This window comes from Ammospiza caudacuta, chromosome 2, assembly GCF_027887145.1.
Source record: "Ammospiza caudacuta isolate bAmmCau1 chromosome 2, bAmmCau1.pri, whole genome shotgun sequence".
Taxonomy (NCBI): domain Eukaryota; kingdom Metazoa; phylum Chordata; class Aves; order Passeriformes; family Passerellidae; genus Ammospiza; species Ammospiza caudacuta.
Window position 1 is genome coordinate 39799658 of NC_080594.1, and position 18089 is coordinate 39817746.

Consider the following 18089-nt stretch of genomic DNA (forward strand, 5'->3'; position numbering starts at 1 on the left):
CTCTGAATCTCAGTTTGGGTTTGGGTCAGTCTTGGCTGATACACTCAGACTTTTGTACTCTGCCCTAGAGTTATCTCTGCATGTGGCTCTCATGTTGATCCTAGGGCTGTGAAGGAGACCCGATGGCTGTTTAACGCAAATTTTGTGCAAAAGTCTGAAACACTTGACCATTATTCACTGCAAATCCCTTGATATTACAAAATGAATAGGACACAAATGCCATCCACTGAACAGGTGGTGGGGCATTGGAATGGGCTGCGCAAGGAAGTGACAGAATCAGCATCCGTGGAACTGTTCAAAACATGTTTGCATTTGGGAAAATGGTTTGGTGGTGAACACAGTGATGCTGGGTTTATAGTTGCACTTGATGATCTTGGAGGTCTTTTCCAACCTTTTTGATTCTATAATTTTTCAGTAAGGAGTGTACCCTATTGCTAAAGAATTTTTGTGTTAGAAATGTATCCTATGTTTTATCATGCTGCACCTTCTTACTAGGAAGTCAACGCTGGACTGAATTGTGCACCATTTTTTTGCCTCTGTGAAAGGATCACCTCTCGTTTTCTTATATTGCCATGAAAGTGGATTGAGGATAAATTGCTGTGATAATACTTTAAGATCCTGCTCTAACTGCATATTGATTGGTACTCTGTCAAGTTAACTGGAAACCACGCAATGCTCACAACTTAAAACCAGAGAAATAAAGATAGATCACAGACATAGAATAGGATATCTAGGAATGGAATTGTTTACATTTACTATGCACAGCTCTGCCTTGACTCTTCAATAATGGGAAGCTTTAGGATAGTGAAATTTTAGATTTTTCTTTTAAACAGATATTGGCTCTATCAGTTGAAAACAGAAGAATTAAACTTTTGAACTCCCAAAGGAATTTCACTACAAAGTTTGGCTGAATACAAATTTTTCTATCCCATTCTTCTGCTCTGCCAGTTCTTCTGCTGGCACATTGCACTGAATAGAGCAGAGGAGAATGGAGCAAGCTTCAACCAGTGATATCAAAATGTTCAGATTTTTTATTTAACAATGCCTTTTGCAGAACTTTTATTTTTGCTTTTAATTTCTTTTTCTATAGGTTAATTAGGTTCAGATTTATGCACAAGAGAGATTTCCTGAGAACTAGACAGTAATTGTTTCTCCATTGTCTTTACTAAAATCTGCTTTGATTTTGATAGACTGGCTTTTTCTCTGCCTTCTAGACTTACATAATATGTACAAGAAACTAAATTAGAATAAATGAGAAAATTTGAAGTAGCTGATTTTTCAAATATTTCTTCTACCGTTGTCCACTTGATGACAGAATAGCAATTAGTTTTGTTTCTAATTTTTTTTCTCCTACTGAATCTCTTTAGAGACACTTGAGTTTTGTCTTTAAGGATTTTTTCTGTTCATGAGAGTTATTAACTGCTTTTTATACACTTAGATACAAAAAACAAATTCCCTTCCCTTTACTAATATTTTTTAAACTGTCTAGAATGGGTCACTTGGTCTTTTGCTTTTGTTGAGGTAATAGAACTTTTGTTGCAGTATTTTCTTCCTCTGTTGTATGATTACTTATGAGATAGTGCATAGGTCTGCCACAAATGTCTCTTTAGCCAGGTGCTAGTGAAGCAAATTTGTTTTGTAAGGCACTTCAAAATGCAGAAGAAATTAAAAACAGGAAGAGGAATTTACAGACACAGCAGCTGAAAACTCTCATATTTTAACAAGGGTGCCATTCTTGTTAATTAACCAGAGCTGCTAAAATTAATTCTGGTGCTGAATGCCTAGGGACCAGTGCTGTGGACAGTTACTGAAAACTATGCAATTTGAAAATAAGTGACTTCTTCTCTCAATATCTTTCACTGAACTAGGAAAATCAGTTTAAAGTGGTGGAATTAATTATTTTTTAAGAAAGCCCAGAATGCGTAGCTGCATAGTGGAGACCAAGATATAAGTAGAACCATAAAAATGTAAGGGAATTTTTAGTCTCTGTGTCATACTTATATGGGTATCTAACTCCAAATTTGAAATGGTAGAACTGCAAACACACACTGGACAATAACTTGATGGAGACACGTATGATGTGTTTGCAACCCGTCCTCATGTGACTACAGTAAGGAAAGATTCCAAATTCTTAAGTTTTTTAAGTCCATGAATGGAATTTTATATTTTAGAACACTGGTCTAAATTTTATGGAGCTAAAATTGGTAGCAAATTTTTGCCCCGATGTTTCAATGGCTGAAGTGTTGCAATTAAGGTGTAGTTCTGACACTCTGCAGACTTCTTGCATCTTTAAGGGTGAACTCTTCCCGTGTTATCCCCAGAAGCAACTGGTAGTGATAAGCAGGATAAACTTCTATACTTGGCTCAGCCCATATAACTTTCTGCCATAGAGAACCCTTATTATTCAAAGTAAATAGTTAGAACCTGTTCTCCTTTTAGACTCCTCTGCTGAAACCCTATTAAGGACTCAATGATATAATCATTCTGCCTGAAAAGGATTTGTGTGCTATCAGCAGACTTAATTAAAACTTTATTCTTCATAAGGGATGGTATGCTTATGTGTGTGTGCCCATGATGAATTCAAGTAGGGGCAAATATGCATTTTCTTTCATCTTGTCTCCTGCAATCTCAGATCATTATTTCTTTTGCTTGTAGTGACCCAAGTTCTTCATCCCTGGGAGAATGCAAATGCCTTGCAACATGCTAAAAACACTGAAATGAAGTGGTGAACGTCAGTATACAACTATGAAGAAGCAAGTAATAGTTTCTCCCAGAAATATAGAACAACCTGGATAACTTGATGCAGGACCAAAGATGTCTAAATTAGGTAAATTCTACCACTGTAATGTTTTATTTTGTTGCTATTATTCTAATTTTAAAAAGCTTTTAAGAAAACCTCGACATGCCTATGTAATTGTTTCCCTGGGTAAAAGACAATTCTGCCACAAATAAATAACCTGCTAGTGATATATCACTCAAGTTATTTAGTTTAAATTAATCTCATACTGCTTTTTCTGTGGAAATAAATGACAACAAAAGAGAAAAGAGGAACAATACAGGGTAAAAAATAGTTTTGTCATGTCCTGAGCTCTAGAAATAAACAACGATTTGCAATTATTGTTCAGAGTAGTTTTCTGTTTTGAACAGCAAGAACAATTATTTATATTAGTCTAAAAATCATAATATATTGATACCTCCTTTCCTCATGAAAATCCCAGCTGACATTTCTATGAGTGACTTTAATATGTTAGTATGAAAGAAACTACAAAGTGAGAGAGAGTTGATGTACAAAACCTTTGTCAGAGACCTCCCAGTGCAGCCACCAGTGATGCTGATTCTGGTAACTGCTTCAGCAGCCTGCCTGGTTAGATTGGGAAATGGAGGGTCTGGTATCTGAATGAAACATTTCTAGTACATCAGTGATCATTACCCAAAATACAAAAATTATCCTGCTATGAGATGTATCTTTTCTCTACTACCATGACCTCATTGCTATTGTTAATTAAGGTAACTAGAGTTGTGTTATGCTTTTCGTCTGAAAAATGCCTTTTCAAGCATCTCTGAGCACTTCTGCTACACTTGAGCATTCTATTCACAGGATGGAGAGAGGACAATGACACCTCTTGAACTCTGAGCTCCTCTTCCTGAGTTCCACTTAAAGCAGAACATGCTTTAAGGTGTTTTCAGCATTTATTGGTCAATCTGATTTTTCATTGTTTTCATTGTTAAAGGTATGAAGTGGGAATTGGGAAAAATAGAAACCATCACATTACCTGAAATCAAGTGTAAAAGCAGTGCACAAAAAAAAAAAAAAAAGAAACACAAGACCCACACGCAACACAAACAAAAAAACAACCAATAAACCAACCAATAGACCAATGAAAAAAAAATAACTCTCCCAGTTGTATCTCCAAAGTCAAGAGTTGATTTGACTTCTATCTTCTGCAAAGAGCATACAATTGGAGGAATTTTACATGTTTGGCATGTCTAATAAATAATTACAGAAGTATTTTTGTGCATGGGACTTATCAGCAGGAAAATTACTCCTGTGAGTTATTAAACAGTTTCTTATTCATTGCATTCAATCAAACAAAAAATGTATATATTATGCAGGAAATGCAAAAGAACTGATGTGATGGCTACTTTGTGAAAGCTTCATAAAAGAACTCATTCCTATAGTTGATTTTATCATATATGTGTGAATGATTCTCACAGGTGATGCAGGAGGTTGTAACTTCCCTAATTAGAAATAGCCTTTCAAGGCAACACCTAAAGTACCCACTACTTCTATTTGTGTGTCATTTTTCATCTTGTAAGATCCAAATCTACTTGTAATACTAATATAAAGGGATAGTTAGGCCCAGATGTGGAAAATGTCCGCACTAGGGCTGGAATACAAATATAACATTGCACGAGGTGTTTGAGGACTTGAGCTGAACAACGCTGCCCAGTATGAATTGCATGACATCATTTAGACTGGAAGACTGTAAGTGGTCAGTATCGTGAGACCTCTTTGTCCTATGAGATTATGAGTTTTTTTCATCATTCACAAATTGTCAGGCCCCTGTATGTCTTTTTCCATCTGCTCTTCATCTCAGTGGCTTCTAGCACTGGTCTTATACCTATTGGGATGTGAGAATATACCTACTTTCTGAAATGTCTGAGTTCTGTCTGGGAGATTCCCAGGCTGTTCAAGGGCAACTCTGCTGAGCTCACAAAATTGGAAAAGGACCATTGGCCAGGACATTGTGGCTGGAGACACAGCCATCAAATGCGATTGCACTCTCTACTAAGCAGCAGGTGCTCTTAAACTGTTTGAGTAGGTCTTGCAGCTGACAGTCTTGCTGTGGAACTATTAGACTGACAGTTTCTAGTTTTTTTGACTGTTAGGGCATCCTCTTTAACGGGAACATTTTTCTCCTCTCTACTTAACTCAGATCGATTACAGTCTCGAATGCAAACAGATTCTTCATTGTGAAGATATAAAAAATAAGTTTTTCAAATGTGTATATATGGCCAGGTAAAACAGAGCTGAATACTGTACAACAATATACTGACAAGTTGTCTGACAATTGCAGGTACTTTTCCACTCTTCAAGGTTCCATCATATAGTGATTTCAGATAGCTTTTAAATGAAGAATAAATATTTCTGAAGGCAATGCAATGTAAGAAAAAAGAAATCCAGATGACACATAGACAAGAAACCACTCCAGTTGACAAAAAATATACTTTATGTGCAACACTCAGCAATCAAGGTTTCTGATGGTATTTTAACTGCAGGAGCCCTCAGGTGTGTGCTGTGTGGTGTGGGTATTGATGGCCCTATGTATGTGTGTGAATGCTGTACCCACGGGAGACATAGCACTGTGCAAGTGTCTCCCTGATGCAATGATAAAATTTCCCAAGGGATGTAACACTTGGGAAAAGTGACGGTATAATCTGGTCACCCTGTGTTCTACCGTTACATTTGTAAATATCCTACAGGGCTTGACAAGGAATGAGCAGGTCTTTTAATAAATGGTAAAATGGTTCTTATGCTTAGTAGGATGTAACACAATGACACAATGCTTCTTAAAAACATTGTTTCATGAAAGATGTGTAAACATCTTTGGCATGTATGTGCTTATATATTTATGAAAGGACATATATGGAAAAATGAAAATTCTGTCCCATGGGAGAGCTCAACTTTTGGAAATCTGGCTGGACTCAAAATGAGAAGAATTGCTTAAATTTCAAAGGATTGCACAGAATTATGTAGTTTGAAGTAATTCAAGAGGAAAAACATCAAAATGGCCATACTAAAGCAGTTAATCCTAGTAACATTGAGGAAAATCCAGTATTTGATATTCATTAAATTGTAGTATTACTTAATGTCATGCAAAATATATTGACAACAAAGCAGAAATAAGTATATTAATTAAATTGAGAGAGTTATTAAAAAGATGCTTTTGACTGTACTTAAAATTACTTTGAAACCTTTCCTTAAAATAACTGTAAAACTCAGCACTTTTCCATAAGATATTTTGATTGAGAAGAACCAACATTTTCATATTGAATATGTTTTTTATCAATCAGTTTGTCTCTGCCCTTTTAAAAAGTTCTTTTGGTTAGACTTAATGTAACCCCTAAAATGAAGTGGACCTACCCTTACTCCAGGATTAAATTCTGCTTCTTTTCATCTGCCCAAGTGGCTTAATGAGTGAGGTGTAAGATTTCTCCTCCACAAAGCACTATATTTCAACAACATCACACAGGACATGTGGTTCAGATCACTGGAATGAACACAGTGCAGGGTTTTTTTGTAGTCAGATGGAACACATAAATCAGCAGTGGCAACATGTTTTCTTTTTTTTTTTTCTTTTTTTTTCTTTTCTAAACATACTTTATGGGATACACAGGAATTACAGACAGAAGATCTAGCCTGGAACTATCCAAGGCTGCTTCTTCTGTTCACAGACATATCACACTGACCTAAGGCCACTTGCTCTTTGCTTACCTGGTCATTGTAGCTCGCCCACCATTCCCCATACTCCCTTTTGGGGTGAAACACTCTATTTCCGACTTGTGTGGAGGGGCCAGTCTCCTGCCTTTGTACCTAATAAATCACGACAACAACAGGAGCAAACAGAGAGAAGTGATTGTGTGCCCAGCTTTCTTTGTCAGCTGCTGTGCAAAGGGCCATGCACATGAATGTTACTGTGGCAGTGGTAGAGAAGAGTGCAAAGCAGCTGGGGCGTGGCGGAATAACTGCATAAAATCCCAGACCAGTGTTAAAACTAACAGGGTTATGCAGGATGGGTGCTCACAGTTTTCTTTATATATATACCTCTATATATATCTATATATCTATATAGGAGGAGACAAATAGTTTTACAGAATAAATAGCATGCTAACACTTTAATATTTTTTGGAGTTAGACCAAAACAGAGAAAATAGACCAAAAAGAGAAAAAATCTCCTTAGAGAGAAACAGTTTAAAGGAAGCAAATTTAGCAATCAGTGGGAAATCAGCTGGTGTCCATGTTCTCAACCTTAACTTATTTCCCTGCTCCTACATCTCTGTAATACGTGATGCATTTCACTTTTCAAAGCAAACACCAGTGTAGTGGGCTGGTTTGGTAAAATTGGTGTGGGCTCACAGTTCATGTTGTGAATGGGACTACCTCTGTCCACTGGCAACAAATTGATGTTAGATGATGCTGAGATCTAGATAGAAAGTCAAGTGAGATCAATCCCAAACCTAGAGCCCAGTGCAGTATTATGTGTATTTTATGTACAAGACCTTACACTTTGATGAAAAAAATCACTTGGATAAACAGTTTAATACTTGATCATCTAATTAATTTATGGATGAGATACAAGATAAGACCTGGTCATTGTTTACTCTCTGAACACTCAGTTGGGGTGTGAGTAATGTAGAGGTTTCATATGGTCTCTCCTCCCAGCAGTGAACTTCACCCTAATTGTACAAATTCTTGTCCTAGGTGTTGAAATACCTATTTAGGTCCTTTAAGAAAAATTTGGGCAAAGTACCTCCATATATTCTCACAAAGAGATAGTGATATCCCACCCCCAAATCCTATGAGCTGCACTGTGGGGTTTTAACATACATCTGTGGGGAATCTTGTGCATTTAACACTGTTAAAATCACAGAATAATGAACTTTTCTGTTGCTCATTCATTAATCTGATCTAGATAACAAAATACCTTGAAGAGAATTACCCTGTAAAGGATAAATAACCTGAGTACAGAGAAAGTGAACTAAATATTGGATGCAGATGTAGTAGACCCTCAGATGCAGAGTATATTGAATAAATAACTAATGAAGAGGCTTAGTGAATCTGAGAGTGAACCGAAGACAGCAAAATGAGGTGTATAGGTGCAAAGTCCTTTGGTTTACGAATTATAACCTTACTGAAAGGAGAACAACAGCAATTTTGCAGACTGGCTACCAAGGTTTTAAGACCATCTGGAGTGTGGTATATGTAGTGCTCCCAGTTAGGCATGAAGCTCGCACAGGACACACGTGCTAAATGGAAACCGATTCCTAGAGCGGAGAAAAATTGGATGGGTTTAGAGAGTAGATAAATTTACTGAAAAATACAAATGAAGTCAAACTGGATTATACAAAATTAATTGGGATAGCCAGAGAAAAAGGAAGAAAAGAATGCGCAGAAACTTCACAGGGAAAAAAAAGGAAATAAACTTGAAGTGAAGGTGTTAGACATCAAAGAAAGTAGAATTTAAGAAGAACAGGATGGAAATGCAGTTATGTTTAGAGTAAATAACCAAAAAAGATATTTTGTCTAGCATAGCATCGGGAAAAAATTGAAACTAGGAAAAACTGGGAGATTATATACTCACGAGAAGCAGGATTCTAGAAACTATCCAACAAAAAGGAACAAGAGGTAAATAAATGTCCTTGATAATCCCATTCTGAAGAGCCCCAGTTTAGGATGGATGTGAATCATATAAATAAACCTCCACAACTGTCCATTTCACATTAGCATAAATTTCACTACCTTGAAAATCAGCAGAGACACTGTTATGAATCTCTTGAGTTTATCCATCCACTCAAAAGCAAATTCCACCACCAGAAATAACATGTTGCCTCATAAAACCTCAGAGCCTTGAGCCATAGTAACTGCTACGCTGCCATTCAGTCAGTGCTAAATGTCCATGGAATTATGAAAACAGTGACCAAACTCTCATCAGTCCTGCGGGTGTGGAAAGTGCTTCTAACTTGAAATGAAGTTCCAAAATTCTTTGAGTGACGATTCTGAAAAGGTACACCAAAGATTCTGCATTAAATGTTTTCAGCTCTCAGAGCAGACACAGGAAATTACTTTGGCTCAGAACATCTTGCATTAGAAAAATGTCCCCTTCCAGGTTGTTAAAACCAAGGATTGCTTTAAAAGAGCAAATCTGTTGAGAGGGAAAACCCTCAGGCATTTCTTTGCAGTTGACATAAGAACTACTAATGTGAAAAGTAATTGGGTATTTTGGAAGAGTCATAAAACAGTACAGTGTGAGCAGTATTCACAAGAACCAATTTACTTTTTCATTTTCTCCAATTCCAGTACTATATATTGGCTAGAAAAAAGATAGAAGACTTTGATTCTGTGCAGAAGGGCAGCAACTAAATTCTGTTATAGGATTTAAAATGTTTTGAGTCATCTTTAAGTGTTTTTGTCACATCTTTTGGTGGAAATGGTGATCTGTGCCTTTTTTTTTGATGCAGGAGCAAGTTTTCTTAAGGAAAATATTTAATGATAAATACTAATATGTTTTATAAGTGTTGATCAGTGACAGGAAATTTGGGAAGCAATTCTCAATAACTCAGTCACTGCAGAACTTATCCATTTGCCAAATGCTTGGTCACATCACTCTATCTTACACAACAGTGCTCTGCTCTCTCCAGAGAGCCTCACTAGAGAGAAGGAAACTCCTGGGCTGAGAAACCATGACTACACTGCCTTGGTTTTTAGGGAAGTCAATGTACATTTGATACATGGTAGGAAGCACCAATGAGACTGCTCAGGTTTGAAGGCGTTTCTCTGGCCTTCTTCACCTTCCAATAAAACTCCTCTTGTGGACCAATATTAAGGGATACTATGGGAAACAAAAGGGGAATGTGGGTATCATCATCCTGAATCCTGAATGAGACCAATAGTGATTCACTAAAATCTGTATAAATCAGCTTTTATGTATGTGTAGAGTCCTGCAATTTTTCTTTTTAGTTTTTCTTTTTTTCCTGTGCTGACAGGAAAAGTTGACAAGTGCTGACAAATTTCTAGATATAGGCTTTTTTTAGATTATGCCTGCACAGGTGTTGGTATCCTGGTGGTCTTGACTTCATGTTAGGGTGAGACCCCTCTTTGTTCATTGTCCCTCGTACTTCTGCTCTTTCCCAGTTTCCATGCAGAAGGTGTTGGATACCTTGATCAGCAGCACATTTCACATGGCTGCACATCCTCTGTCTGCAGGATGCTGGCAGGGGAGACCTAGAAGTTTTGCCATAGCCTACACTTGTCAGCAGCTTGGTCAAAGACATAATTTAAAAATAACCTATGGATAGAATGTGGATTGTAATGCACAGGTTCTGTTAAAATGTCCACACTACACAGTGAGAGATTTATCAAAAGACAAGAGTTTGTAATACCAAAAATTGTTTTTTTCTAGCAATCTGTTTTCTGAAAAAAGAATATGACCAATTATAAACTGGTTTTTGCTCTTTGACATAAGGGTATTTTTTTCCTCTTTTTCAGTAAAAAGTTTAACTAACTGAAGATATCTCAGGATATCTTTAGGTTTTTAAAATGCAAATCAAATGTAATTTATTGTGTTGGAGATGGAGATGAGTCATAAACCCCTATTTCAAATGCAATCTCATACTGCCATGCAGGAGTGCCATTGGTTATTGAGCATCCAATAAGTGCTTGACACTGTTAACTTATATACAAGCAGTATATTTCACTTGCAATATTCCTTGGTCTTGAAATTAAGAAATGATAAAGTACTTAAGTTTCATAACAGCAGAGTTAAAGCCAGTCTTTAGATTAGATAATATGTTTAAAGATTTCTGCATAAATGCTAAAGAATGGAATTTAAAAAATATTCAGTGTTTTTACTTTAGGGGTTGCTTTGATCTACAAACATACTGTGTTCTAGAGAATTGATTCTGTGAGATTGGTCATGCTATCTTGAAATTGCAGCATATTGCACTGGATATTTTGAAAGAGTCTGTTTAAAGTGTGAAATTTCTCCATTTATGTAATGGCTAAAATAAAATGCATCTTAAGCATGACACTTTTTTCATTTAAAAAAACCCAACATATAAACATTACTTACTTATTAGCAAAATCAGCAAGTAAAAGTGCTTTAGATCCAAACTTACAATTTTTTTTTCAAGTGCAGCATAATATTGTTTTAAAATCTTATTCTGATTAAGCAATCATATGTAATTGCAGCTGGGGAATTAAAATGACATTTTTGTTGGAATGAAATGCAAAGCATTACACTGGCTCAAGGGAAGATTAGACTGATAGCAAAATATTACCAGTCTGCTAAACTCCCTTGTTCCAGAAAGTTTTTTTCTGAAGTGTTGGACAAACCATTGTACAGGATTTTCATACAGTAGAGTCTTACCTATATAAATGTTCAATATATAATGCTATAGTCAAAACTACAGCAGATTAAAATTGCTATATATTATAAACATATGTAATGATTATATATTTTAGCAGACATCTGCCTTAATTTTCAGTCACAGTCATGAAAAGTTGTTTGTCACCAAATACAGCTCTCAGCCAGATGAAACACCATCCCTTCCATTAGTCCACATCAACATTCAGGATACAAGTAGAAATACCATTCATTGTAATTCATACAGGTGCTCCCACAGAGGCAGACTGCTTCGTGACTTGGGGGACCTTGGAAGGAGGAGGGTGCATGTCCCAGCCTGTTGTTTATCAGATTAATTACAGTGCATCAAATCAATTGCAATGCCAGTTTTTATCAAAGTTTGCTGTAGAAAGAAGCAGAAGTTCCTTGGATAGGCAAACCTGGTAGACAGAACCTACATTGTGCATGCTAATGAACATGAGACCACCTGCGTGGCTTCTCTGGGTGCTCTGCAGCATGTGTGACAAGGACAGTGGGGATATAGCCTATGGTGGCCTTTATTTGTCACCAGAATTTTGGGAGGCAGGCTTGAAGATTAAAAAAAAATGTAAAAAGGATAAACGCTGCTATTAAAAAATAGAAATTCTTCCTTTTCCCAGATAAATATGAACTTTTGGGTCCTGTCTTCACTGTTCCTTCCTTTTCTTTTTTGTAGTGCAGTAGTAAGATTTTATTTTGCAACCTAAAGCCTATGTGGGTAACAGTAGACAAGGAACTGTTCACAATGTCATTTAATTTGCAGACTTCAGCTATGATATTTGCTTCAAAATGATGGTAACAGTGTCTTAATAATATAAATAATGCCAAATATTAGGCTTGAAGACATATGCTCAGTTAATGCAGCTAAAAAAATGACATCAATCAATCAATGAATCAATCAATCAATCAATCAATATTTTAATTAAATTTGAGGGGAAAATTCAAAACAACAGCACTAGCACTGTACACAAAAATCATTGTAATCAGGTTATTCAAGAGTATAAATTTATTACACAGATGTAATGTTTTAGAAGCAATTTATCAAAAGCTTTCAGTAATACCTTTCACTGAGTTTTATAAAATATTCTTCAACCATTTCAGAGTATTTGAAGTTTAATTAATCACAGTATCAAGCTTGTCCAAAAAGATACTAAGACTAAATTATTTAGGGAAAAGTGAAGGACTCAAATCATTCAGTAATCTCTCAATCTGAATTTTTGTAGCATATTAGATTAAAATAGCTCCAAATGATCCATTTGGGAACTGATTCATTAATAAATGCAGACTAATCCATCAAAAGGATAATGAATTTCTCTGAAGAGTCAATTTTTTTTACCCTGCATGCATCAAAATTAAATTTTAGCAAGGCTATGAAGCAAACAAATAGTATCTTGTATCACTATGCCTGGATTTTCTTTTTTTAGATAAGAACAATACCTGATGGGCCAAACCTTCACCTCATGTAAATTGTTATCTGCTCTAATTACACTAAGTCATGTAAGAAGCTTAGCCCTCACTTTTTGACCATAAACTCATGATACAGAGACATCTGACCACTTTTGGGCAATTTGTAGTCAAGGGTCCCATTAAAGAGCATCTGGAGAAATTAACTTGTTTTGTGGTGCACAATGATTTTTCTGTGACATATTTTGCCCTACAGTAATATGAGGTCCTGTTTTGAACAGCTTTTCTACTTCTCAGTTTCCAAAAGGATTTATTGCATTGAGGTGGGCAATGGCTAAAAGGTGGTCACTGTTACGACTGTTAGTAGTTGAAATAGGTTGCCAATCATTTCTAGAATGTAACTTAAGCATTAGTTCTCCCAGTTCACATTCTTGGATAATCTCCCAATTAATTCTCTGTATACACAAAAGCTGTTTAGCAACACTAAAAATCACCTCTAAATTACTTCTTTAGTCTATAAAACTTCAGGATTTCAAATAATGTCCCCCACATCATTTTTTTCCATGGTGAAATAAAACTGGAATTAGAAAGCTCTTTTACTGTAAAACTATTATAACAGTCTGATGTTATAACAGCTTTTACTGTAAAATTATTATAACAGTCAGATGTTATAACAGCTTTTACTGTAAAGCTATTATAACAGTCTGATGGGTATAAGACAGGTGGGCCGGGATCTCTCCTCTGACACTGACTGACATTAAAAATAATTTTACTTTTTACCAGGGTAGAAAGTAACTCTTTTTCTTCCCAATGCTTTTTTCTTTTTTCTTTTCCAAACAGGGTTTATTTTATACAAGCCAGAATGGCTCCACCAAGTTCCAGTAGGAAAGCAACCCATGATGTCTTATATTACAAGCTGCTGATATTACTCCATACAGCAGTTATGCACTAGTTATGCACTAGTTTTGAGGTCAGTCTTGTGGGTTTACAACTTTTTCTATATTTAGTTTCATGTTTTCCCTGTTTCAGTCAGTTCAACTGCCCGCAGAAACTGCAGAACTTTTATGAAAAATGTGACTGTTAAGCTAGAGTTTAGGAAAGTTGTGATTTGCCAGGCAATGGACCTAATGAAATGTTAGTCTTAGTGTACTGTATGACCAATCAGATCACCAGGACCTTTGATTATGAAAATTTTGAGTATGAACCTATAGGCTGTGTCCTGGAGAAGTCTGGCAAATAACAAGTTTTTAAAAATCAGTTTGGAAGTGAGGTGTGGTGTTCTTTTATCATGGTTCAAAATGTGTCAGAAAAATTGTTCATGTTCATGTATGTGAAGAAAAAATTGGCACTTGCACTATAAAAATGTGTCTCAATAGAATGTGCTGTGGCAGAAACTCAGGATCAGTGTCTTTCTCAATGGGTCTGCGCATGAGGAATAAGAACCAGCTTCAGCTCACCACAAAAATCTCACCATTTTTCTTGTACTCCATGTTCTTTACACGATTAAAAGCTCTGTGTCAAACAGCAGGCATGTTTCACATCTCAGGCAAGTTGTTGAGGCATAGGAAATTTGAATCTTTCCCATTTACGTTTGAAATCCTCATGCTGATAATACACACACATACTCTAAAAGATTTGATCATGGCTCGATGGCCATGACTTCAAATCTATCTGCTTATTCATATATGTAGCTTTCAGCCAGGGAAAAATTGATATCTGGATAGTGGGAATTGCATGGGTTGCATCTTAGGGACCTTGGCATGATGTGTGCAACAGTGGCAGAATTTTATTCTGATGGGATTTCCCATTTGTCTGGAAAATCAGTGTCTTCCCAGGACTTTCTTCATAATGCGCCATAGCAGTAGTGAAACTTTGAAGTTTTGACATGTTTAATTCTCTTGGTCTTTTTCAGTACTTCATATGGATTTCATTCATATTCAACATTAGAAGTATTGCTTTAAGAAATTCTTATGGAAAAAAAGAGTGGACTTTTTGAGAAACTTAAATTCAGACTTCTGAAAAAGCTCACCCCAAGATTCTGGTGCTGAAATATGGCATGCAGATGCATTATATAATACTTAGACTGGAATATTTCTAACTATGAATGGCAGCTTCTAGACTAATACAAGCATATTTTCTTATTTTTTTGGTCCAAAATAACTCCTATTAGAATTGTAACAAAATATATATAATCAATCATAAGCAGGAAAATAGGATAGGGAAGGGAGAAAACCAGCAGTTTCCTTTCAGAAACAGAGCATGCAGTGTGCTGGTAGACACCTGTTTCCAAAATAATTCATTATGGCACAGTTTGGGACTGCCTGATGTTTAATTATACACTAACCATAGACACTGGTGGTCCAGGACTGAATCCAATTCAGTGGGAAAAAATCTACTTTGCTTATCATGTTTTCTTCATAGGAGAAATGGAGTGGCAATAACAGCATGTGAGCTCAGGCACCTGATGGCTTTTTCTGATGTGGCATTGTAGTGCTTGAGGGGAAGAAACTTGATTCCAGGGTGGATGTATAAGCATTTTTGTTTAAGTGTAGTAAGATAAAACACAGTGATGTCACCATAAGAAGAAAAGAATTTGTATAAGAAAAAAATTGTGGTTCCCCTAATGAAGCACAGGTGGGTTTGGCTTACTAGGACAAGGGATCCCCAGTCCTGATGAAAGCTGTCAGTACTATCACTTCTGCAGATGCACACAGAGCAATGCTCATTTCTGTAATCATACAGTGCAGGACAAACTTCTTAAGTGGGCAAGATAATACATTAAAAAACAGGTGAGTTTTCTGTTTAGTTTCACAGCCATAGCTTATTTTTAAATATTTGGGAAATACTCCATCACATAGTTAATCCGAGTAGAATAAAGTATCACTGCCACACTGAGTTATTAAGCTTTAGTCTAAAAAAGATTTGTGAGAGAAGTGTCTATGATAAGGTGCAGAAATTTATGTGCAGTTACTCTGTTGTCTAGCATTGTGCTTTTCACAGCTGTGTGGAGCAATTAGGCACAAAGCACAGTCAATGTATCTTGAGTATACCTAACATTATCTGGCTGAGCTGGTGATGGTTCTTTCCTTTAGAGTGTTCATAGCTACCTGCCTAGGTTGTAGCTTGAAAGTGCTGTTCAACCTTCTGGCTTAGTTACAGACTAAGAAGATGATAATCAGTCTTGTTTTGTTTCAGGAGGGTACTCTTGGCTTGTACTGGACATCTATAGGCTTCTCTCTTTTGAGAAAAATACTGGTAGGATTTTAAAGAGTTAAATAGCACATATATTTGTGAAAGACAGTATTTAGGGAGGTTTTCAATACTTGTCTGGTTACTCAGAACAGTTTATTACTTGCTTTAAAGGCAAGAAATCTTGCTGTTTTCAGGTAGTTGTGGGGAGACAAGTGTGAAGCTTGGAAAATGGAGCATGTGTGCCATTTAAAGACACCTTCCAGAAGACATAAACAACTAGTGGGTAATTTTTTGTGTGAAATCCAGGGTAATAATAATAAAAAGCCAAGAGGAGCTTTTGAACATCTGTACTATTCTCCAGGTCAGGGTAATATGACTGAGACCCTTTGATGTGCAGTCCTGACTAGAAATATCATAATAGCAGCTCTTGAAGCAGAAATATACAGCCTTTATCTTGCATGGAATAGTGAGTTATCTGAGAGTGAGGAGAGGCTAAATTAGCCCTGTATTTTTGGCCCTTGCAAAAAGGCTGTGTAGCATATGTGGCAATAATTCCTGGTACCTCAAGGCAAGATTTACTCAATGTATTTTTGGCCTTCCTAGTCACTAGAAACCAAGATGGCAAGATGGCAATTAGAAATTCCAGATGCCTCTCTACACCAGCTATATGGCTTTGACTCCAGCTCTGTAGCACTCTCCACTTCTGATAATGTCAGGTTCGTTAACCTCACCTTAAATGAGGGCAGAATATCTTTAGGTGAGTACTGCTGAATCACAATAGCCTAGATGAAATGGTTTTCATTCCACTGGGTAATGAATAGTTTTACTCTCTCCTTCTACATATTTCAGTATGTGAAGATTCATTTCAACACACAACCACAGCTTGCCTGGGTTTTCTTGATTGAAGAACACCCCATGCAAAAAGTTATTTAGGACTGTAACAGATGCATTGCTTTGTTTAGGCAAAAGCAGTCTTGTTATCTGTCATTTTGTGGCTGATGTGAAGGCTCTGAATGGAGCGTTGGCATTATCTGTTTGACAATGATTTGATGCAATGCTACACTGTGCTATAAATTAGTGTCAAGAAGCAAAATGCTAATGATAGAGGCCCTCTGTGCACTGGTGACTTAAATAGCATGTTTCTTTTAAATTCAACAGTGACTCACTCTCTTTTAAATAAAACCCCTCTGAGCTATTTAAATGATGCCATGAAGTTCTAGTGCATATTTCCTTTGATTCTGAATACTTTGGTGTTTACTTGAATAACTTTCAAAATAATCTTTTGAGCATTGTACTGAGTAATACCTTGAAGCCTATTGCTTTGTGTGACCAGATGTTTTTTTCAAAAAATTATTTGATTATCAAGTAAAATGGTGGAACTCTGTTTGCTCATTTTCTGCACTAAATGGAATTGAAGCTGACAGTGGTTTTCTGTACTTTCTTGGAGATTATACCAGACCTAGGTGAAATCCTGAGCACCATTTTAAATGTGCTTATCACCTTTTAGGACTCTCTCTCATGTAATCGAATTGGTATTGACTAGAGAGAATTTCCCAGGACAGATGGAATCATTTTGCTCTTGTAAAATATAAGGGCACACACTGACTGAGCTCTACTAAACTCAGTGGCACCATCACAGCTTAATTGGCTGGGGATTCAGACACATGAATCAGGAGGATCTTCTTTGCTCCAGTTTTGTGCATTGATGAACGCTGCTGATGACATATAAGTTTTTCTCCAAGTTTTAAATGCAAAGTACAAGTTCTTTGTATCCAGAGAAATATGTCAATGTATCAGCTTTCTGCTGCCCTTCTCATCCCTACACCCACATACTGGGCACTCTCAAAGCTCTTTTGGATTGAAGTAATTCCCAAGACAATGCTATTGAAAAAGAAGTCTTTGTTGATGATGATCTATTATATTCTGCTAATATCTCCCTACTGCAGATATTATCTACGCACTGAGGGATGTAAAGAAATGAAAAGAGAATCCTCAAAAACAAGAAAATACCACTTGTCATTTAGGACATTTAATAATTGGGTATGCTCTTTGCTTTTCAGAACAAAACAAAAATTTTAAAGGAACATCTTTCCAAACCAGGCCTGAACAGATGACAAAAAACTCCTTCCCAAACACAAGATCTTTCTATCACCTATAACTTCATCTTGTTGTGTAAAAAGGTTGCAAGGTGGCAAATGAGTTCTGCAGCAAAAGGGAGGGAAAATAATGATGATCTCAATGAAGAATGCCTTCTAGTCAAGACATATTTTGAAGAATGGCTCTTTTAACAGTCCAAAAAGTTGCTACAGGACTTCTAATTCAAATACCTCA

The 18089-nt window shown here is 36.4% G+C and overlaps 1 protein-coding gene across 3 annotated transcripts in view; it reads right to left on the reverse strand.

The window, feature by feature from the left end:
* The window catches only part of GRM5 (glutamate metabotropic receptor 5), a 241976-nt gene that overhangs the window by 10028 nt on the left and 213859 nt on the right, over positions 1–18089 (reverse strand). For 2 of the 3 annotated variants that reach the window (XM_058825060.1, XM_058825061.1), the window contains one exon: positions 6497–6595. The exons of the other annotated variant lie outside the window; for it this stretch is intronic. In XM_058825060.1, coding sequence (XP_058681043.1) covers positions 6497–6595 — 99 coding nt within the window. The remainder of the gene's footprint in view (positions 1–6496; positions 6596–18089) is intronic. 3 annotated transcript variants of the gene reach the window in all.